General features: G+C 37.1%; 2 protein-coding genes across 2 annotated transcripts; one reads left to right on the forward strand and one right to left on the reverse strand.

The window, feature by feature from the left end:
- Positions 1 to 1,199: 1,199 nt before the first annotated feature.
- Positions 1,200 to 22,188, reverse strand: LOC126756294 (uncharacterized). Its single transcript, XM_050469252.1, has 6 exons — positions 21,557 to 22,188; positions 6,765 to 6,933; positions 5,640 to 5,908; positions 4,687 to 5,178; positions 1,460 to 1,648; positions 1,200 to 1,391 (listed from the first exon to the last, which is right to left on the reverse strand). Exons 1-6 carry the CDS (start codon positions 21,614 to 21,616, stop codon positions 1,305 to 1,307), a joined length of 1,266 nt encoding a protein of 421 aa, XP_050325209.1. The 5' UTR covers positions 21,617 to 22,188; the 3' UTR covers positions 1,200 to 1,304.
- LOC126756290 (uncharacterized) lies at positions 8,244 to 10,139 on the forward strand. Its single transcript, XM_050469246.1, has 2 exons — positions 8,244 to 8,554; positions 9,692 to 10,139. The coding sequence occupies exons 1-2, from the start codon at positions 8,354 to 8,356 to the stop codon at positions 10,007 to 10,009; spliced, it is 519 nt and encodes a 172-aa protein (XP_050325203.1). The 5' UTR covers positions 8,244 to 8,353; the 3' UTR covers positions 10,010 to 10,139.
- Positions 22,189 to 23,633: the final 1,445 nt, after the last annotated feature.

A 23,633-nucleotide genomic window follows, 5' to 3' on the forward strand; every position in this document is an offset into this window, starting at 1 on the left:
TAGTGAGTGCTACTTGAGCATTTTCTATCGCCTAAGCACTGCTTTTCTTTTATAGAGCCTGGTAACAGCCTGCCAACAGCCAGCTAACAGCTTGCTAACAGCTTGCTAACAGCCAGCTCCCAGCGAGATTACATTATGACTGTTAAATCACATCACATCGCGCTGCAAGCACTGGCCAGGCACCGTGAGCCAGCTAACAGCCAGCAACCGTTGAAATCTCTCGTGACTTTCAAATCACTGTCGGCAAAAATATTGATCGCCTAGTAAAAGTGGACAGGTTGATGGAAAGTAAATATGTACATATATCTGCAGTGTTAAACATTTATATAATATTTAGAGCCGATTAGTGCTCTTGGGTACTGTCTTTTGAGCAGACGATTCTGAGTTCCTGCCGGCATTTAAGGCGTCTCTAAATGGCGACCACATTTCCAAGCTATGATGGTGAGCACGATTAAATGAGCTGCATGTCGTTGCGGGCTTTATTGTTATTCAGAACGCTTTCAAATATCCTGATGTTTTCAGCTGTTATTTACTCAAAATGATTTTGGTTAACCGCAATGTGGATACGAACTCGGTTTCAAATGTGTTGGAAGTTGGAAATGTGTACTTTTAAATGTGAAAAGTCTGCCTTTGATGCTTTTTAAGCACGAGAACATGTTATTAGCACCAACACATGTGGCAAAAAATTACAACAACAATATTAATTGCGAAAACACTTGACCCGAACTTTATGGACTTACTAATTCATGGGTTGTGTTTGTTTAGACTATTTGACCCAAAACTTAATGCGATAACGTAAACTTGTAAGCCGCAAACAGGAGAAAACAACAAAAATATATAGCATATTCGGTTACATAATATCCACACACAAATTGGGCTACAGTTTGAGGTTGTTTTGTTAAAAAGAGTCTTAACAGAAAAAATAACTGTTAAAATTTGTTCCTCAACAGCTTTCGGTTGCACTTATTATAAAATTATGAAACTCACACATACACATACTCGAAAGGCAAACACAGTAAAAACCTGTTGATCAAAACCGAAGAACCAAAAATTCTACTGAACTTGTGAAACACGAACATGCGGCAAACTCAGCACTGAAACAAACCATTCCGCCAACAGGAAGAGCAAATACAGTCGGTCTAATATCCCACACCACGTTTTCTATGAAATTACTAAGGACGAAAAATAACGGCACTAACTTTCTTGCTGAATTTTCGCATTTTATTTGAATTTTCAGAACAACTTTAAATACAAAATCGATAATTCTTTAATGCATATATGTAAAATAAATCGAAATTCGTCGCTTAGTTAATTGTTGCAGACGCTCCCTGTCTGGCAGTAGCGAGTCCACCCAAAGACTCTTGCAGAGAACGCAAAATGCCAATCGGTATCTAAACGGAATTAAAGAGAAGGGAGAAATCATGTATAAAATTATTGTAATTCTACTCCAAAAACTTACGTTCAAAGCACTGGTCACTACCGCTGGGCCGACGTTCAGGTTGATATCGGGTAGCGGCGATGGCGTGGCGAAATTGAATTGATTCTTCTCCACTTGTCTGGTCAGTTGTTTCGAGTGTGCGACACCGCTACCTGCATTGTTGTTACTGTTGGCGTTAGCGTTGGCACTGGCGCTAGCTTCAGCAGCATACTGTGCCAAGAGAGGAATCAAAAGCAATTACATGTTTAGTATGTTTCTTATACTAAAATCTAAAAAGCGGGTTAGTTTTATTTGTTGAAAGTTTTTCTTTACTTTCAGGCATTTGCAATAATGTGTGCTTTGGTTAAAATTAAAAGTAAACAAGCTTTGCTAAGATGTGTGTCCAAAAAGACCCTTGTGTATAGGTTACCATACCCAATTAAGCATCAAACTTTACAGCATTACCATATTTCAAATAATTGGATGCAGTATAAGGGTAAATAGTGTTTATATTTGCCCACCTAATTGGAATTTGTATAACGTTGTAGTGTAGAGTTTTTTATTTTTACTATATTTTCACTTATCAAGCGGCTTTGGGAAGTGCAAGCGTGTACACACGGCGTATACGTAATATTTGCATTTTCCTACAATGACTTGTAGCCAAGTGCGTTTTGAACTTCAATTACAGATTACTTTTGCAAAAACTAGGAACAACCGTTAACTTCGGCGGCCCCGAATACCTTTCACAGGTGCATTTTATAGCATAAAAGGGTATACAAAGATCTTTGTCTAGATTTTGATCGGTCAGTTTGTATGGCAGCTTTACGCTATAGTGGTCCGATCTGAACAATTTATTTGGAGAATGAGCTGGTGCCTTGAGCAGTAACCCATGCTAAATTTAGTGACTATATGTTGTCAATTATGAAAGTTTTTCACGCAAAGACTTGATTTTATGGAAATAGCGCAGTATGGATGGCAACTATATGCTATTGTAGCCCGATATTGGCAGTTCAAACAAATGAGCTGCGTTTTGGCGAGGAAGCAAATGTGAAAAATTTCAGATTGATATCTCAAAAACTGTGTGACTAGTATTATATATGTGGAGTAGTCGAAAAAGTCTTTTCGTATTTCTAACCAAACTTCAACTTATTTTTTTATATTTATAATGAACTTTAATGAACCAAATATGTACTATTTTGGTCGACCACTTTTTGCTATTTTTCCGCTAGAGACATTATTCCATCAGTGTAGAACTTTTCTGGTTTCTCAGCGAAAAACTGCAACAAGAAATTTTCATAGACTTCTCTTGAAGCCAACTTTACTTCATTAAGGGAGTTCTTCATTCACCGAAACAAATGATAGTCCGATGGTGCAAGGTCAGGGCTATATGGTGGATGCATAAAAACTTCCCAGCCAAGCTCTCTCAGTTTTTGCCGAGTCAGCAAAGATATGTGTGGTCTGGCGTTGTCCTGATGGAAAACGAAGCCCTTTCTGTTGATCAGTTCTGGCTGTTTTTTTCGATTGCTTGCTTCAATCTGATCAGTTGTTGACAGTAAAATGTAGAATCAATCGTTCGACCAGGCTGGAGCAGCTCATAGTGGATGATTCCTTTCCAATCCCACCAAACACTCGCTGATGTTAAATCGGTTCATTAAATTTTTCACAGACAATTCATGTGGTACCCAAACATCGAACTTTGTAGGTAGCCTTCTCTAAATGGTTCAAAACCATTTCATGATGAATATTAAGTTTCTTAGCGATGTCATGGCTGCTTATGTGATGGTCCTGGTCAATATTTTCCATAACTTCATCGACGTTTCCAACGACAGGTCGACCAGAGCGCATCTTTAACATCGAAATCTCCGGAACGAAAGCAAGCGAACCATTGTTGTGCTCCACGAACTGATACAGCATCGTCTCAGTAAACTTCACAAATTTCATTGGTGGCTTGTGTGGCATTCTTCCCTTTTTCATATAAGAATTACGAAATAAAGCGAATTTCTTCATCTTTCACACATTTTTGAACAGCTGTAACTTGTTTTTAACTTCGCCGAACTTAATTCCATTTGGTTAAATGAAGCTTAAAATCCCACCTTTCCATCACTATATGATATGAAACAATGTGATTGGTAGCCCTGGAGATATACGGCTGCAACGACATCTATTGACAAAATGCGAAAAGACTTTTTCGACCGACTACCACTATTCTGATTATTTTATTTTTTACTTTATAGTAGTGAAAATAAATAAATAACAATAATTTGGGTTATTTAAATTTCAAAATTAGTAATATTTTTTTATTAAAAGCTTTTATGTTTACTTTTTCGTTCAGAAGCACTAATGTTTCTATTTCTGCGAAATTTCGCACTCAAAATGCCCTTTCATCAAAGTATTTATTCTCTGAAAACTTCATTAATGTGTAAATATCACAATTATTTCCACAACCACAACCAAATAATCACATAAAAATATATTCGAGTTTTATTTAAACAACAAAAAAGTGCAACAAGACTCTAGCCTGAAAGCACACCAAGTATAACTACAGTTACCCTTCAACGCATAAGCGAAGCAGTGAGCAATAACTGAGTAGAGTAATTAAGCAAACAAAAACCAAAACAAAGCAAAAAAAAAAAAAAAACAGAAAAAACACAAAAGGGAAATAACAAAACCTGCTTGCAACAGCGACAAGCCACAAAATGCATGTACAATGCCGTGCTGTGTCGCCGGTGAGAGGGGATTGGGCATGCGGGGGCAACCGCGTGTATTCAACCGCACGATTTGCATAAAATGACAATTGCAGAGACGTCTTTTTCGCATTATTCTTTATGCACGCGCGTGAGCACATAGCAGTTGACACATTGCACCGTTATGCGTGATAATGGAAAGCGGAGTGGGGGAGGGGGAATTGTATTTACGCAGGAACAAGCGATACGAAGCGCCGGTTGTGCGCGGCGTATGAGCAACTAAAAAAGCAGTGCCTGCACCGCCCCAGTCAAGTTGAGACTGCCACCACTACAACGGTAAATTAAGCAGACACACCGCTGTGCCGCTACGTGCATCCCGTTTTTCAGTCATTATTTTCTGCCTTCAGCACCCATGCATACATATTCATTTTCATTTTCACTTTTATATATAATGCTTTTTGTGGTTTCGCCATTTTGTTTTCCACTCGCCCGTGACGGCTGTGATACCTGCGAGTGTTGCTGCACAGCAACAACTGATTGCTGGTGTTTGGTTTGTGTTGCATGCGGCGCATCTACCGCGCCAACTCCGGCCTCTGTCGTCCTTAGCGCGAGCTGTGTTTGCAGTAGGCGCTCGCGTTGCCGCTGCAGCTGGCGCTCACGTTTATTGGGTCGGGTGCGTGACTTTTGGCGCAAGCGTTGCCTGCTCACCACGATGGTGGGTGGCGCTGCAGCATGCTCGACACCGTTGGCTGGCTGTGGTGCGTCGCTGAGCTGCTGCTGGCTATCGGCTTTCCCTACGCTCTCTGTGGTGTCGCTGGCGCTTGGTGCTCCTGCAGGATGTTGTACAACGGGAACATATGTAGCAATTGGTTTCACGACGCCTTTATGCTGTTCTCCGGCAATAGAGGCAGCGCTGGTGTCAACGTTGACGTCATCGCTGTTACCGTTATGGTTGCCTGTTGCAGCGGTTGAAAAGTCATCACCACGTTTAAGGATGTCAGTGCTGGGGGCATGGCGGTTGTCAGTGGCCTTGCGGTCAGAATTATTGGGTGTCTTATTTGCGCTATTGCTGTAGGACTGCATATAAGAGGGGAAGGGTGGTTCAATCGAAAATTTATTACAAAAATTTTCTTCTCAAAGTAAATCTATCATTTGTTGCAATGAAAAATAATTCAAGAGAGAGAGTAACTCTAAACTATTTATGGATATAATAATAATTTCTTGCTAAAACGTTGAGACGGTGATAGTTAACAGTCACTTTCAGTCATCAAGGGTTTAGAATTGTAGAATGTTAAGCTGAATCAGGGTGTCATTGACTTTGTCACAGCCTTGATCAATTTCAATTAAAAATTTCACTTCCTTGGCATCTCAATTTGCAGCTTAGAGCGGAAACGAAATGAAAGCACAGTTAAATAGCAAATTTGATGATCCGTTAGTTATTGATGATAGTAGATGATAATGCTTTCTTTCTTTCACTTTGCTCTTTACTTCACTCTCTGATTAGCTTTAGCCATGGGCATGTCATTACAAATACTTACACTGGGTTTGATAAGATACTTCTTCGGTGGTCGGACTTTTTGAATGCCATCATACTGTGTTGTGTCACTGGGACCACTAGTCACTGCGTCCACTTGATTGCTGAAAGTTCCCGGAAAGATGTGGTTTTTTGTGCTTGCCACGGTTCTACCGCCGGAAAAAGCTTGTGAACCCGCATAACCACCTCTGCTGGTATCTCCGCCAAGAATGGCTCCAGCACCGAGCTGTGGATTGGCCTCAGCACCGGCATACAGTACGCCAGCGGCATTTCCTGGTTTGAGTAGATATGTTTAAAATAGTTAAATATGCTCATTAATATTTATGGGTCATCGAATTCGGTTGAATTCCAATATCAATGTGAAAATGAACTCCATTCGCACACAAAGTAGTTAATTTAATGAGAAAAATTCATTAATAACTCTCAAACGCCTCTGATCTCACGAGTTTGTATTATTTTGGTTGGCGCATGCATATTAACAGTTGTGGAATTATTGTGGTAAATATATTGCTTCCACATGAAAAGTTTTAATAAAAAGTGTTGTGCCACAATGTTGCCATAGAATGTTCGCATAATAATTAATTGCCGCCGAGAAAGTTTGAACAAACTAAGTACCCTTTAGGAAATGGCAACGGTTAGAACATGAGAGCGGCAAAACAAAAACACACCATAAATAGGGGAGGTGTGGTGAAATAATGCATTGCATTTGGATAATGAAGTAAATATGCAAAATTATCATTTGAACTAGTATTATGACTTTTTTATTGAAGGCAACGATATTCTTACTCTTTGGCGGGCAAAGCTCCACATAGTTGAAATTGATTTTTTCCGATAAGGAGTCAAATTTTCGTGACAATCATAGTTCATAGTTCATAAGAGTAGGTTTGTGTATAGATTTCCTAGACACTCTCAGCTCTGAATGTCTGAATGGGGGCTTAATCGGACAATTACCGCAATTCACTGAACACTGCCGGAAGTGGTGACTATTAAGTTTAAATATTGAAATGCGTTAAGCAATGCTCGATGAAATCTGTGATATTTTTGTAATTCATATTTGCAGTCAGCTTTTTGGTGTTAATCGTTATTGATTTTTATATAATTTAATTAAAATGAATAATATTAAAATTACCGTCCACACTGCCCCCTAAGCCAGCACCAGCCCTTTGCCCGAACGGCGTACCAGCCGAAGCGCTTAGGCCGCCATGCGCTGCATCGCCAGTGAGTAGACCACCCAGACCCGCCTCAGCGTGATAACCACCGAAATTTACACCAAATTTGCCGTCTCTAAAGGTGAGAAGCTGAAAATAAATAACAAGCAAATAATAAGTCGAAATATGGAATTTGGACAATTTTAGCATAGGACTGTTTTTTCGTAAAATTAAGCTGTTGACAGTTAACGGTGTATTTTTTTATCAAATCATCTGCGTATATAGCAGACCGACTTAAATTGGGCACTGCTATCATTTATGAGTTTGTCGTGATACACGCGCCAATTAACTGGTCCGAGGGCGAAAGGCGAAACTTTGACAGCGATATCTCGCTGCACTATAGACATATCTATGTTTAAACATATTACATATGTATGTGCTATGTAAGTAGATGACTACGATCTTATCTCTGTCAAGTACAATAAATATAAATAGGCGGTTGGATATTTTCGATCCATCAATTCGTTATCATTTTAAACAGGTACGTACAGTCAATGTTAAACATAATGGGAAAACACATATGGAAATTATGGGTTTTTCAGGCAAGACTACAAATAATTAAAGTTCCTATTCCAATATTGCTATGTCCCGTTATATACAAACAGCGACTCATATTTTAGAAAATATTGGGTAGTCGAAAAAGTCTTTTCGTAATTTTAATCCAAATTCAACTTCGAAATTTCCAGTATGGAACCCTTGTTGTGTTACATGAACTGATACAGCAACGGCTCCGCAAAGTTCATAAATTTCATTGGTGGCCTGCGTGGCATTCTTCCCTTTTTTATACAAAAGTTTTAAAATTTCTTCATTATTTTCACACAACTTTCCCGAATTAAATTTTTGTTTCTGGTTAAATGAAGCTTAAAGCTTTTCTAACACAATATGGTATGACATATGATATGGACACAGTGTGATTGGTAGCACTGGACATATACGACTGCAAAGACATCTATAGACAAAATACGAAAAGACTTTTTCGACTACCCAATATTTTAAACTTCATGGCAAACTATCGATAATTTTTTTATTGTATTTAGTATATTATTTAAGGATGGCAACACTACTTCGAACAATATGTTTAACAAGCCATAATGTTACTTCTTAAGGTTAGAATAGCCGAAAGTAATTGCTTAATGCTGGTTTAAACGGGAAATATACATATTTGCATTGAAATCAAAAAATTCAAGATATATTCTACCTAATCCAGTGCTGTGCGCTGGCATTAAAGGTTGCCTGTATTTCGTATTCTTTACAAATTAGCTCAACAGTATTCACCTAATTCTATTTTCAACTGTGCCGATCGACTGTTATATCAAGTACTCGTAAATATGTATGACGCATTGACGGCAGACACTTTCGATCGAGGTTTGTGTGTTTTGAATGTTTTGTATTGGCTGGTTGTTGGCACTTGACGGAAACGGCGGCGATAGCGATATTAGTTATGTGTTCACAGTTCTTTCTGAAGGGTTGATTGGGCCAGTAGTTGTTCGATATCTTCGACGTAGCGATAATGAGTAACAAATATTCGAAAAATACCGAAAAGTTTGTATTGCTTTCACTTTTTGTCTGCGCACTTAGCGCATTGCCAGCGTTATCTGGTGCAGTCTCCTTGACGTGGGGTCATGTGGGCAAGTATGCCTCGCCTATTTACGATGAAGAAATTAAGCTCACTGATAACAAGCCGATAGTTGACGTTACGTATCCACGCCAGGTGAGTAACTTATATGTCATATATATTTATGTGTGTGTGTGTGTGTGTGTGTATGTGCATAATGTTTACAATAATGAAAGTGAAAAAAGATTAACAAACTCCTATCGTTTTTCGCAATGCACAGTCATTAAGCAAATAACTTCCCACTAATGATATTCAGAAGTTAGTGTGTTGGCACTTCCATGATTCCTTCATAGGGTAATCTTCTTTAAATATAAAATTTACGTGTCATGTTGTTTGTCCGCGATGGACTCCTAAACTACTGAACTGATTGTAACAAAATTTAGCACACCGTGTCCAGTTTGAACCAACTTAGAAGACAGGATAGTAAAAACAATCCTCAAATAAAAAGTACAGTGAAAGCTCTATTAAATAAATGCTTTATTAAGCGAACAACTCTATTAACTGGACAGAAAGGCTGGTAACCAGACATTGAGGAAGCAGCCTTAAATTCGATATTTTTTCCAATGAAATTTATTTGTAGGAACATATTCAAAATTAAACCTCAAGTACAATCCCTTGGATTCTTATACCGACAAAAACGTTATTTGTAAATAAAATTTTCGCTTTATTGAATAGTTTATTATATGAATAATAGTATAAAATGTATACCACAGCAAAGCGAGACCGGATCTACTAGTTGACTTATAAATAGAAGTTTTGACCTTCGTGTAGTTCAAAATATACGATGGACGGCTTTTTGACAAGCAAACTTTCTTGGATCAGAACTTGTCTTGTTTTGTAATAATTTGTTATGGATTTTAGAACTCCGTTATCCTTAGCCAATTTTTCTTCGATGACACTTTTTGTGTCAGGGAGTTACTATATAGACAAAGCTTTCGACGAACTTTGATTTCAGCAAGCAAACATGCCTCACAGAATATGCGCACCTTGATAATAATAGCGACAGCTGATAATCTCAGCCATGCTATTAGATCAACCCCGTCTAACTGTTTAATGAAGCAGCGTTAAAAACCGATTTCTTGCGAATCTGCTCCTTAGGGCCACCGCAAAGATAATACCGACCAAATGATAATGGTAAAACCTCTGTTAATCACTGCGAGTGCGCGCTCTCTTGTAATACTCACAATTAGATAAAATGTAATTTTCTAACAATTGTCTCTCTTTGCACCACAGGGTGACACCAGCGAGTACATCATAACCGCAATGCACGCATTCGACGCGAAAACTCCACTGTACACGACAGCAGTTGCGGAGCGCGCGGCCGATGCACATTTGGCAACCGTGGATTCTGCAAGGGTTATGGTTTTGCGCGGCGGCGTTGGCTTTAATTACACGACATTACGATTTGAAATGCCAACGTCCGCTTATCAGCTATCAGCTGCAGACAGCGCTCCGACCATTGGCGGTCATCCTGATGGCGGCAGACATGCGGGGCGTGGTAATAACTTGCGTGCACACTATCAGCTCGTTATTTACGGCGTTGATTTATAGCGTGAATAATCTTATAATAAACTTTTCTTCTATTCGCATTTCAAATATGCATAGACGAGTTTAGTTAAGCAATGGTTATATCTTAAATAATTTGTTCAACACCTTTAATTATTAAAGTTGGTTTTACTAACCCTTTCGGTATGTCTGCGTATTGTGGAGATGTGTAGGAGCAATTCCTCTTAATCCTGGCATATTATGCAGAGTTCTCTTTATAGTCTTATAGTTAGACTGGTTTCACTGGTAACTAAAGTGAAATTAACAATAAAGCTATTGTGGTGGTGGTTTCATTTTTAAATCACAAGGAAACCGTACGCTTTTCCTCAAAAACAACTAAATTTCGCAAATAACTGCAACCAAGGATAGAAAATTCAAATTGAATGCGGAGAAAATCGCGAAAGTCGCGCTGGTAAACTTCCAACAGCAAATCAAACACAGCGAATGTCGCAGCCACGGCGGTTCACCTGTTCTTCACTTTCGCCTTGCCGACTACATTCGTAGACACAAACAACATAAAATTAACAGTTGTGTCTTTGTTCTTAGAGGCCAATGTCAACAGCCAGCATTGTAAAGATAATAATCATTTGAAACTAACTCATTTGAAACATGGATTCACTACAACAAATACAAATGCTACACGCATACCCTGTGGGAAAATTTCGCAGTAATTGACGTACCATATTTGATAGTTTGATGTTCTATGAATTGTTAACTGACATCCTCTGCATAATTTACCTACGGGCTCGATTTGGCAGGAAGCAGTGAAACAATCCGGAGTCAATGAATTGGAATGAAGGTTTTGCAGATTAGCGCCTGCGGAAGCTACTACATTCTCTTCAATAGTTGTTATAATAATACAAGTATGATTCAAGTAAGGCCGAAGGTATCATTGCATTTTCATTACTTCTTACTTCTAGACTAAAAAATGCTACTTTTAGACGATCTGCTAAGTTTGTTCTTACACCTGTGACTTTGTTTGCTTGCTACTTTTCCAGCAAGCTGCTGTTGTGGTTGTTGCGGTGGTTTTGTGCACGAGACTCTGCTCAGCATTTCAAGTTAAGAAAGTACATACATACATACGTTTATTTAGTTTATGATGTGACACACTCTGAAAGACTGTTGTTTATACGCTGGCAGCACGTCGCATAGGATATAATAGTTTAGGCTTCGAAACGAGTTCGTGTCCGGAAATCTGCCAAGAAGGTTATGGTATCAGTTTTTTGGGATGCGAGAGGAATTTTGTTTGTAGATTACTTGCAAACTGGTAAAGCAATTAATTCTGAATATTATTGCAATCTTTTAAACCAGTTGAAGAAAAAAAAGACGTGAAAAAAGACGCGGTTTGCAGAAGAAAAAAATCCTTATTCATCAGGACAATACACCGTGTCACAAGACCATTTTGACAATGGCTAAAATCCATGAATAAAATGTTCTTGTCCGGAATCGCCATCTATAGTGTTTGCTCGCGCTCAAGCCTAACCTTTCCTTACTTGTTTAATGTTAAACTACAACAACCAGATAACAGAAGTAACAACAATGGCAAGTGCTGATGGAAGATGGGCAAAGAGAATGGCGTAAGGTGAGAGGCATACACTTTCAAAGTGCGCTCAAGTGTGACTAAATACTCTCGGCCAATTTGGGGTGTAATGCCTTGGCGGCAGCTTATGTGCGCGTGTGTGTCTGCTAATGGGCTGGTGCGAACACTGTGGGTTCTCTGTCCTTGCCGCGATGTCACACGAGCTTCTTACTTTCTCTTACCTTTCTTCATCGAGCAAATAGATGTTTATCGCAACTTATTCTGAAATTAGCATTTTGCAGTGCTTGCGATGTGTGCGTGTGTGTGATCTTATAAGTAGAATGGTACAGTTTTTTGCTTTCTTTCCCTTTGCACTGATGTGTGGGGCCGAAATGGAATTCTTATTTTCACTAATCAGGTTGGCCCTTTATTTTCTTCAGGTGCAAAGTTCATCGGTGATTTCGCTGGCTTTTTTTCGCTGTCCAGTTAAATTGAAATTGAAATTAAGCTCGTAAAGTTGAATGATAAGCGGTGTTTATTTAGACTGGCACCAAAAAGGTCGCAGTTGTAATGCTTTTTCACGGTTTGCATAAATTTGCTCCTTGACACTGACACGGTCGGTTGGCGCTGTTCGGTTTTCGGTTGTTCATCATGGGGTTGGCAGTTTCTCCCATCAGATATTTTATACCATTTGTATGAGACGTGGAAAGAAAGCATTTCACGGAAAAATTTATGCAAATAAAGTGTAGAGAGCTGTTGAGGTAATTGTTAATGCCTTTTAATTTAATCAATTTATACTATAATGGTGCCAAAAAGGCGTACAAAGGAGCCGAGGAAAGTGAACGCTAGGCTTTGAATGTTTAGTAGTTGCTGCTCAGTGGAAGGAAGGAGTTTTTTAAAGTACATGTTTTTTTATAAATACTTTCCATAAATAGTGCAATTTATTGAATTCTGAAAAAACTGGCAAAATACGAAAGCGCGATAAACATATGTAGTAAATGTCAAGAGACGAATGAGAAAATTTTCTTAGCTCCACGTTCTCAAATGGTTGTATATTTGTGGATTTCACTATATCAAAGAGAGAGGACAATTAAACTTTTTTTCTAAAAATCCTCTCAAAATATATCATGCATTCTTTATAGAATTTAATAGTAATAATTCAGCAAATAAGAAATGAATAAGTTACTTTCATTACTACCTATGAGGAACATGAAATATTTTTTGCCGAGCTTCTCCTATCAGTGAGCAAGCTACTTGAAACTTGAAGCCTTCAGCTCTTTGAAATCTTTGGGAAGTTTGTTGAGCGAAAATAATTTCAGATACAAATTTAGTGGTAGAGTATTCAAAATTTCGTCCTTAAGTACTAACACTTTAAAGAACTATTAAAGATTTTAGATTATTTCGGCTGAGAAAAACCCATACATAGTCATATGCAAGCATCCTTCCTAGCGAAAAATGGCAAAACTCTCTTGAAATGTCATCAATAGCGGTCAATGACTTTTCCTTGAAGAGATGTATAAAAAAACTCGCGTTGAGCTTATTTGCCAAAGCTGCTATAATTTTCGTCTAATGTTCAGCATTTGTTAGTTGAATTTGGATGGGAAAAGTTGTCATAAAAAGAGGTTAACAGTGGCCGCAGGTGACAAATGTGCAAACAAATTTAATAAATAAGTATGTATGTATGTAGGTACGTTCATGTATTTATGTTTATCAGCAGCACACCCCGGATTAGCAGATAATCTTTTGCATGACTGTTTGCAGAAATTTGCATTTTAATGTCTACATTTTGAACTATTAATTTGTTATTGTCTGGTAGAAAGATTGCTTGTCTGGAGCCAAAGTGCGAAAATTATTATAATTACAAACGCAGAAATGGAGACAAATCTAAACACATATACATAAATATGCATAAACTCAGAAGGTTTTTATAGATTTGTTGTATGCGAACATGGCATGGTTGAAAGTTTGTAATGAGCAATAACTTTTAATATGCTTAGCTTTCGCAAAATTAAACCTCTGTTTACTCATTATCCCTATCTTTTTTCTGCCAGTAAGAAATTACAAAGAAGATAACCAAATGGTTGCCAACGTTTGACAAAGCTTGGAGTGTGGCGAAACAACTGGTAGAAGTCAAATATGCTAGCATAATCAAATTGATATAGAATAGCAAGAGAAAATAACAACTTAAGATGGAAGGAGTGGTAAAAATTGTAAGATGAGCACACAAAGTTTTTTAAGAGAAATAAAAATATGTCGAAAATCAATTGAAAACATAAAAATTGAATGCAAAAAGAGAAACTGCTGATAAAATATAACGGGTGATTCCATTATAGTTATTTTTTTCAATAGCCGCTTTTTTGACAGATCACCCGAGAACCGTGTCTAGTTGTCATGTTATTTTTGTACAGTATTGTTTGACATTTCAACATGGACAGACTAAAGCTTGAACAACCTTTACAAATCCTTCAACTTTATTACGCAAATTCACTTTCTATAAAGAATGTGTGTCGCGCGCTTCGCTCAACTTATGGTCAATACAATCGGCCTACTGAGTGTACTATTCGGAACGCCATCACTCATCTTGAGATCCAGTTTGTGTAAGAACTGAAGCTGCTCGACCTTTCCAAGCGACATCGCTTCGGTCTATGTGCTCTTGAAAAGTTCTAAGAAGATCCGAGGTTTTCGAGCCAAATTTTTTTCAGCGATTGGGCTTATTTCTGGGTTAGTGGGTATGTAAATAAGCAAAATTTCCGCGTTTGGAACGCAGATCAACCTGGACTGATTCAAGAGCTGCCATTTCATCCAGAAAAAAACAACGGTTTGGTGTGTTTTGTAGGGCGGAGGAATCATCGGTCCATATTTCTTCAAAAATGATGCCGGTAAGAACGTAACCGCCAATGTCTACCGATGTCGCGCCATGATAACCGACTCGCTTCGATTCAGGCGCTAACTACCAGTCGAAATGCTCGAACGAGTCATCGAAAATTGAACTCAACGATTGGGCCATCTGAGACGTAGCCGCGGTTAACATTTGGAAGAGATAAGCTTCAAAAAAATAAATGCCAAGAATGTTCTTTCGAATGTTAATAACCATTCTTCATCAAATTAGAAGTTTTTTTTAAGTAGGCAACCTCGAAATACTATATCACCCTTTATATGTATGTAAGTCTAAAACGTGATTATGAGCATCATGATCTAATCTATTAAGAGTGTATTCTAGTCTAGAGACATGAATTTCGGGAGATTTTTGAAGTTCGTAAAAACAAAGCAACTTTGGTATCGTTTTGAAAAAGATAGCTTCAGTAGCCGGCCGATTAAGTTAGAATGACGGATCAGAAAAATACCTACATCTCCGAAAATAAACAAAATTTTAGAAAAAGCCTTCTGTAAATATATTTTAAAATAGCTAAATCTCGATTTTTCTATATTTCTAGACCAGAGGGGGTATTTAATACTTATAACTTCTAGCATCAGATTAAAGGTGATCAAGGTTACCTAATTTCAGTAGCCATTAGAATTGTAGTTGTAGCATAGATTATCTCCCTCTCATTAACTTGCTTTAGGTCACAAGTTTGCGTAACGGAAAATGACCGTTGGTTACAACAACTGATAATCGAATTTTGCATTAGCACCCCGCTTACCAACATTAATTTACTGATAATTGATGTAATTAACCACTATAAAAGCCAGTTTGCTTGCCTTAATTGCACAGGAACGTTAGACATCAATAGATGCATTTGTGCAATGCTTCAGTAAGCTGGTTAGATCGTTTTGCATATTAGTATATATGTATATATATAACTCCTGTAGTGGGTTTTGTGCAAGCTAGGTGAGTCAGCGCTTTGTTCCGCTTGATTTATGGTTCTTAGTTAAGAGTGTTCAAAGGTCGAGTGTTGCTTGCAGGTTGGATTGTCGCAAAATATATTTAGAACTCTTTACTGCTCTTCTCTTGGATATTTCACAACAACATGTGAAATTTCACACTTTTTATTTACATTTCATTCAACTTCCAAACTAACTAACTTTGGCACTAACATATCAATACGTAGTCGACCAAATCTTTATTCCATCTTGTTTGTGAATCAGGTAGCAGAAAGTGTTGCATGTTTAGGTGCGACTCACTGTCAATAAAATCACTGCATGTCGGACGACATTTATTGACGTTTCGCCACTCCTCTGCTCGTTACATTTAAATTATTTTCTCTCAATTAATCTTTAGCAGTGAAGAAGTTCTTCGGTTAAATTTTATATAATAAAGTAAGTTGATCCAAGTGTTAATGAATTTAAAATAGCTATTGGATCATACTATTTTCAACCATTCATCTTTATTGTTAAGTCTCTAAAGACTTTAAAAAAAAATTTGAACTATATAAGGAATATATGAACAACGTATGTATTTATTCCAGCAATAAAAATAAATTCATGCGACCGTCAGTGTTGACATAATAACAGAGCAAATAACAACAGTGTTGTATTAGGTGGCGATTATATTTAATTAAAACAAAACAGGTGGAAGCTAGAAAGCGAAGAGAAACACTTTTATAAAACGCTAAAATTAAGTTATTTATAAATAACCATAATTTTGGGATTTTTTTTGTTTACTGTTATTATTATTTTTGTTAAATATTTATATAATAGTATTTGAATACGAAATAGACCGTGAATTTGTTTACTCCGCACATGGTGTTCTTGATACTCGTAGTATATGTACAGATGTACATATATACCAGACAGACACACATTCGTAGTCAGCCGCTTGTGTCTACATAATAATTAAAATAAGTAAAAACGCACGAGCTACTAATTTGCTTTGCAGTGGTGTATGAAGCATTTCAAGCTCTCTTACAAGTTTTTATGCACACACTCTGTGTTTACCTATTCATATATTGTATACTCGTTATTTGTTTTTCGTAATTAACTTTGAGTGTTGGTCCGTCGATTGGCTGCAATTGCAGCCGCTGTTTTGCGGTAGCCAACTCCGGTAAAAAGCCATCGTAATAAAAAGCCGTGTTGAAACATTTATGAAGACATGCTTGTGTGTGTAAATGAGCCCATGAAAGTACAATGTTCAGTAAATATTTACAGTAAAGAAAATAAACATTTTCATTTTTTTTAAATAATGGAAAGGAAGTACTTTTGGTTCCCTTAAAAGATGAGTCTGAGGTTTCAGAAGCTATTGTTTTTAAGGTGACCCCTTTCTCATAAATAAATGTTGCAAATTTGCTCGAGTGCTTACTCAGAAAAAAAGGACTTGAACAGGTGTTACATAGTTCGGACTGAGTAGGCAATTGGGAAGTAAAGTCTTTTCTCGATGAATAAAAACCAAACTCTATTAGTCACTCATTATTCCCGTCCTGCTATATGGTGAGCCGAAGTTACGAGTTTTCGAGAGAAAGGCTCTATCGCATTCAATGGAATCATGAGCTGTATGAGATATACGACGCCATTGACATAGTTCAGCGAATTAAAAGACAGCGGCTATGCTGCCTAGGTCATGTCGTCCAAATGGATGAAAACACTCCAGCTCGGAGAGTATTCGACATAATACACGCCGGGGGAAGCATAAGAAGAGGAAGACCTTCACTCCGTTGGAAAGACCAGGTGGAGAAGGACCTGGCTTCCAATTGGCGCCAAGCAGCGAAAAGAAAAAACGACTGGCGCGCTGTTGTTAACTCGGCTATAATCGTGTAAGCGGGGTTTACACCAGTAAAGAAGAATATGAAGCATGCAACATATTTTTACTCTCTCCTGTTGAGAAGATGAGAAGATGTCGTACCTGAGGTTTTTGAAAGAACTTACTGAACTTTGATCAGAGATAAAGAGATCTTTAACTCCTCTCTCACTGGAAGTGAGAGAGCAATTGCTAAACGTCAAAACCTACTGAACTTTGACAGCTAATCGAGTTCAGTAGGTTTTGACGTTTAGCAATTGGAAACGAGCGATGGCCAGATTGAAATCTTACCAAAAAAATATGTAAACGGAGGGATTAGTTGCATCGTTCAAGACCACTTATAAAAATGAAAATTAAATGAATTTGTGAAATTTAAAGGTATTTGATGAAAGGTTTTGTAATTTGAAGCATCATAGTATATTTTCAATGGAAAATGATTAAAAACATTTAATGATTGAGAGCTAACAAGCTTAAATCCTATTATTGGGTATTGAAAGGACGAAAGTCAGTTGTTATAATATTCTTTAAAAAGATTTAAATAGTTTCTACATATAATAAACAACAACTATATAGTAGTTTTTATTCGTATTAAATGTTGGGTGTTTCAATTTAAATGCCCACAAATAATTATTTTTTCAATCTGGCCATAATGGAAAATGTTATAAAAAACGCTAATTTTGGGGCGCTCTCACACTGGAATAAGTTTAACAACCCTTTATTCCTGCTTTGATGTTGGAAGGAAAGTATATTTGACCTTGACGGCTTCTAGAAGTTTCTGTATATCAACAAATTCCTTTGGGTAATGAGTCAATCGAATTTAAGTACAAACTGTATAACTATAATTTTGGACCATCCCTCGAGCAATATTACTTAATTCACCATAATTTCTGTGAGTTACTGTACTCAAGCGTATATCCGCATATCCGATTGCAACGCACATGTATTTGCGCGACTGAAGTTTAATAATAGATATATGTACCTTCAACTATTGCGAATACCTGTTTACCTGCGCACAGAAGCGATGCTTTAAAGAGCTTTTTTCTTAGCCGCGTTAATTTGCAAATGGCGAATGAGCAAATTTAATTAACTTATGTTATTGTAATAATGAATTGCCAGTGGTTTGTGGCTGTGTTGTTGCTGACTTTGCTTTTGCCTCATCCGTTTTTCTACATCTACACTATGAAGTTGCGAGATACTCACACACATGCACGCACTCACTCATTCAAGCATATAATTCTGGCATTCATTCCTCGCTATTGCACACAACACACACACACACACATAGTGTCGCGCACTCACATAAATTACTCTATTATTTCGTAACAGAGTAATGAAAAAACCTAAATGATGTGTGTATGTGTGTTCAATTGTAAATATTTGTTGTTTTAAAACTCAATTATTTTAATGTTTTTGTAAAAAGTGTAATAATTATAGTAAATGCGTAAATGCAGCTATTACAAAGGTACAAATTTAATACGGTTCATGAGTGTGCGTGTGTTCATATTGCGGTCACTGCCGCTGGTAAAATAATTGTCCGTAGTTTTACGGCTCAGGTTGGCTAATCGGTCTGATGGACTAACCTCGGCTGCAAGGAACCATAATTTCAGTCTGGCTTTATAGCTCGAATAAAATTAAAATTGTAAATGGTGGCTCAAAATATAATTTGGCAGACGATGGCTGATGAACTTCATCAGATGCCAAATTAAATTATAAGTATATATGTATGTAGGTATAGTAAAAATAAAACCAATATTTTTGCAAAGAATAATATTTGTATGAAACCTTCACTTAACATAGTTGGAATTGTCCAAGTTACATGAAATATGGACCGTTTTGTTAAATAACTTGTTGGCATTTTGAAGATGATATCATAAAGCCACTCGCATAGAAATCTTCGTCCCCACTGGCACAAAACTGTAACAATTTTAAAGCGAATTTTCCACTAGAAAAATTACTGGCTATAGTTAGGAACAGGTAGTAATCACTTTTTGCGAAGTCCGAACAATAAGTTGGCTGCATAAGATTATCTCAACCGAACCTCCGGAGCTTCTGGCGAGTCCCTGTCGATGTGTGGGACATAGCGTTGTTCTGATTGAACACAATTTATCTCCTTTTGACCACCTCGAGGTGATTGCTTTTTTCAGACAGTCCAACTGTTGACTGTAGGAGAGCAGTGTAGGATAAGAACCAGCTGATTCACTGCCAATCAGAAGTCGAATTGTTAACTGTATGAGAGCAGTTTAGATAGGAACCAGCTGATTCCCTGCCAATCACACCAAACACATAGCACAACTTTTCTGATCATTAATCCTAGCTTTGGCACCAATTGCGCCGACTCGGCAATTATTATGACTGTTTTTGCTCTGTGTTATTGTAAGTGATCTATCATCATCAGCAAACATCTGCTTTAGATTTGATTTTGTTGCGATTCAGCAGCCACGATTCGCGGAAGGAAATTCGAACCGTGGGTTTTGTGGCATTTACTCGTGTGGTGGTTTTTTGCGACATGTTAGCTTCTAGCTAATCGAAACAGTGCTTATATGGTGGTTGTAGTCAATGGTTTTCATCTATATTTCAACCATTCGTCTAACAGAGCGTAGTTCATCTCTAATATCAAAATTTTTTAATCGACGAAACCCAAATTGCGTATGATTAACTCTTAAAGTATCGGGACCATAAACACTATTTACATTTTCAGACACTCGTCTTTAAAAAACTGCAAAATTTAAAGTTTTTTCTCTTTGCTGGTGCCCATCTTTGACGCGTCTTCAAGCAATACTGAGTCCGGCAATCACAGAACTATCTGAAAGGCTTGTTTGGTACAAAGTTGTATCTTTTTAGCACGCGCGTGACACAAATTACTAAAGCCATCTATTGAAAAATAAAATTAAAATTCGCTTCAAGCGCAGGCATCTCTAAGCATAAATAATCCGAACGGATCTAGTAACTGAACTCCATCTGGTATCGCAAAGGAACAAAACTGGTCTACGCGTGGCTCATTGACCTACCAGACTAACCTAACCTAACTATTGAAAAATAAGTGTCTTCTTTTTAATAGAGTTAATATCTAGGCTAAAGTTTCTTCCTGGTGTCCTAAATATTCATATGCCAAGTATTTATTTATTTATTTATTGTAATAATGATATTTTGGAACCAGAAATAATATCAGTTGGGGGAAAGCGATTTTCGTATTCGTATTCGAATGTTAAATTATGTCATTATTAAGAAGTTGGGCGTTGTTACACCAAGTGTTTACTAGTGCTGATTAATCTGGAGTTAAGGGGTTAGGGGTAGTTAGAATTTTCAAAAAATTAATTTATTTTTTTTTTTGCATTTTCGTTAAGTGTAATATCTTAAAAATGTTCTCTGAAAATTTCACGTTGATCCGATAATTAGTTTTTGAGTTATTCGACAAATAACAAAGCGAGCTCGGGCACTTCAAAGCGCTAGTGTGAAACTTTAAACGCGTTTTTCTCAAAACTATGTTTTTTGAATCGATGACAACTGTAACTCGAAAACCGCTCAGTAGATTTTAATGAAATTTATACAGCTTTTAGAATACATAATAATCTCGGGCCTGATCGAAGGATTTTAATTTTTTCGAAAATTTCGATTTTTTAAGACCAATTAACTGTTGATTTTTTCGAAAAAAATTAGAAAAAAATTTCGTGAGGCCGGCATTATGTTAATTCTTGAAAAAAAAAAAGAAATTCCTTCGATCAGACCCGAGTTTATCTATTTATAAAACTAATTTTTTTTTGTCCGATTAATTTTAGATGAATCTCCAAAGACTTATGGTTGTCACCGCAAGTACCTTTTTTTGGAACAGGGTCAACACAAACAACTATAACTTTGGAAATAAATTTTTTTTTTTGAAATTTTCGTGACTTCAAGCCAACACATTCTATAATAATGCCATATACTTTTGTAAAATAACACGATTTAATGCAAAAAAAAAATTCTGAAAACTCTAATTTTTTCGTGCCGATATTTGGTACACTGACCTGGCCTCTGGCTTTAAAAATCCTTTTCACACTGTTTTTATGAGCTGTGGACTTAGTAAACGGTATCAAATATGCCGTTATATAATTTTACTTAATTTGTGTGTACAAATTATTTTTTTGCTTAATGGAATTTCGATTTTTAGTAAAAGCCTTCTAAGAAGTGATCGGAAATATTTTTATTTGCTCGGTAAAAAAATATACTGAAACTTTTTTACCGCGCAGTTTTTGGAACAATTAAGCGAGAAAAATATATAAACGGCTTAAATGCTGGCTTTCCTTTGCCACACCACCATAGTAATAATTACGTTAACTTAAATAATTGGTTTTTGTTTTTCATTAAACGCAAATTTCTGACTCACCTGCGGCGCGGCGGCTGCCAAGTGTAGCACATATGCCAGAGATAGGAATTTCAGCAACATTTCGGTGCGCTATGCCTTGTTGTTGTGCGTGTGTGTTCGCTGGTGGGACGAGTGTGTGAGCGCGGATTGAATTAATTTGTTGGCTTCGCTGACAGCAAATACAAAAGGCAAATACAGGAATTCCTTTGCGCAATTGAATTATATTTATTTAAATTCAATGGTTTCCCTTAATCGCGCGCACAACAATTGAATAACTGATTTTGCATTCAGTACGCGGCGTACACGTCGGCTTCTCGATTCTACGCGCTGGCGGCTGTCTCCTGCGGATACACAAAGTCGGTTTGTATGCGCGCGCCTTTGGAAAAAATAATGCTCGAATATAATTTATGGATTTTTCTCGTTACTTTTTGCACCACAGCCGATTCAAATTAAACACTTGTAATGAGTATTCGATTATATAATATTTTTTCCGCAAATATTGCTTGTATTCGCTCGAATAAGTGTTCAAGTTTCAAGTCCGTTGCCGGTGGCTGCTGGTGTTGCACTGATTTAAAGCCGCGGCTGTGCTGGTGTAAACCTTCCTGGCGATTGGCCAACAACAACAACATGCGCACGGCGCTGCTGGTCGCGCTTCAAGTGGAACCGGCGCGGCAGCTGGAAGCTTCTACTGCTCACAGCTTAGAGCTTTGAGTAATTAACATGTTCTTGTTGTTTTACAACGTTTTATTGTGTTATTATTATTGTTTTAGCTTTACAGTGGCTACTGAGGTTGTAGAACGCGTTTTATTTGCTCGTGCTTTGTAGGTTTTCGCTTGCCACTTGGCCGGTTTGCCATAAAAACACAGTAAATTTGCCAACTTTTCCACTGCCTCCTAGAAGTGTGTACATGTGTGCGTATGTGTGCCTATTGCTTTGCATATAGATCAGATGTAAGCCGACTGTGTTGACTCATGTGAGCGCATCGGCGTTTCGGCTCTCCGCTGGGATCTCATGTTCGCACTTTGATTGGCCGATCCGGTTCTGGTTCAGTTGAAATTAAGCGCATTATTTGAATTTAAATTTGCAAAACGAGAAATTATGTACGTTACTGTTCAAGGTGCAATTTTTTCCGCAATCTTCCAAATCGAAAAGACACAATAAAATAAGTAAAATAAATTCAAGCAAAAGCAATTTTATATTTCTTTAATTAAGTACTTAAGATGTGTTTACATAGATAATTTGAGTATTCGGTATTAATATAAATAGTTACATGGAAAGTTTAATACATAAATCCATACTATAATGTGTCTTCAAGTATTACATGTATATTTTTGTCTAAAACATCACTTAAAATAATCAAAAAAATACTATGACTTAAATTGTTTATCAATTTAAGTAAAATTTTTGGGTGACTAGCGGTAATTATTTTCGCCCTTCAAGTTTCGGTTCTTTTGTTCTTTAAAGATTATGTATAATCTCCGTATTCATATCTGAGTTCAATAAATTTTACACTCCGAAGCTGAACTTTCCAGCATTAGTTCACTGACATTATTGCCACTCACTGAACTTCTGATCTTTTCCTATCTTCCCAAGTAAATAAACCAATAAACCACAAATGACTGCATAACAAATGTACAAGTATGTCTTATCAGTTCTTCTCATACTTGGAAGCGAATAAGTCGAAAGATATGTGTCATACGCTAGGACCCTTCCGTATTAATAAATCTAATGACATGTACATAAATAATATTCGAATAGCTAGCAAAACATATGCCTTATTAACGGTTATTGTTCTTGGAAGCGAATAAGTTGAAAGGCATACGTTACGCCCTAAGACTTTTACGGTACGGTATTCATAATGAAATGCATTTAAAAGTCGAAAATAACATATGCATTATCGATTCTTAGAAGTCAACGATGTATGTCCTTTTTTTTTTTTAAGTAACGGTTGTCAAAATAAAAGAAAACAAATTTAATTAACAACAAAAATTTCTCTGAAAGGCAAATTCAAAACAAAAAGAGTGATTTTCAAAATTATTTTAGTGATAATTTTTGCAAATTTTTCGCTCTTCAATGCCGGAAATGAAGGCTTTAGGTA

Source organism: Bactrocera neohumeralis, chromosome 4, assembly GCF_024586455.1.
Source record: "Bactrocera neohumeralis isolate Rockhampton chromosome 4, APGP_CSIRO_Bneo_wtdbg2-racon-allhic-juicebox.fasta_v2, whole genome shotgun sequence".
NCBI lineage: Eukaryota > Metazoa > Arthropoda > Insecta > Diptera > Tephritidae > Bactrocera > Bactrocera neohumeralis.

Excerpts from the sequence above, each read along its gene's own strand:
- LOC126756290 (XM_050469246.1), top strand. The coding sequence starts at position 8,354 with ATGAGTAACAAATATTCGAAAAATACCGAAAAGTTTGTATTGCTTTCA. Across the intron at positions 8,555-9,691 it reads ACGTTACGTATCCACGCCAG|GGTGACACCAGCGAGTACAT; the intron begins GTGAGTAACTTA and ends TTTGCACCACAG.
- LOC126756294 (XM_050469252.1), bottom strand. The coding sequence starts at position 21,616 with ATGTTGCTGAAATTCCTATCTCTGGCATATGTGCTACACTTGGCAGCC. Across the intron at positions 6,934-21,556 it reads TGGCAGCCGCCGCGCCGCAG|CTTCTCACCTTTAGAGACGG; the intron begins GTGAGTCAGAAA and ends ATTTATTTTCAG. Across the intron at positions 1,392-1,459 it reads TAGTGACCAGTGCTTTGAAC|ATACCGATTGGCATTTTGCG; the intron begins GTAAGTTTTTGG and ends AATTCCGTTTAG.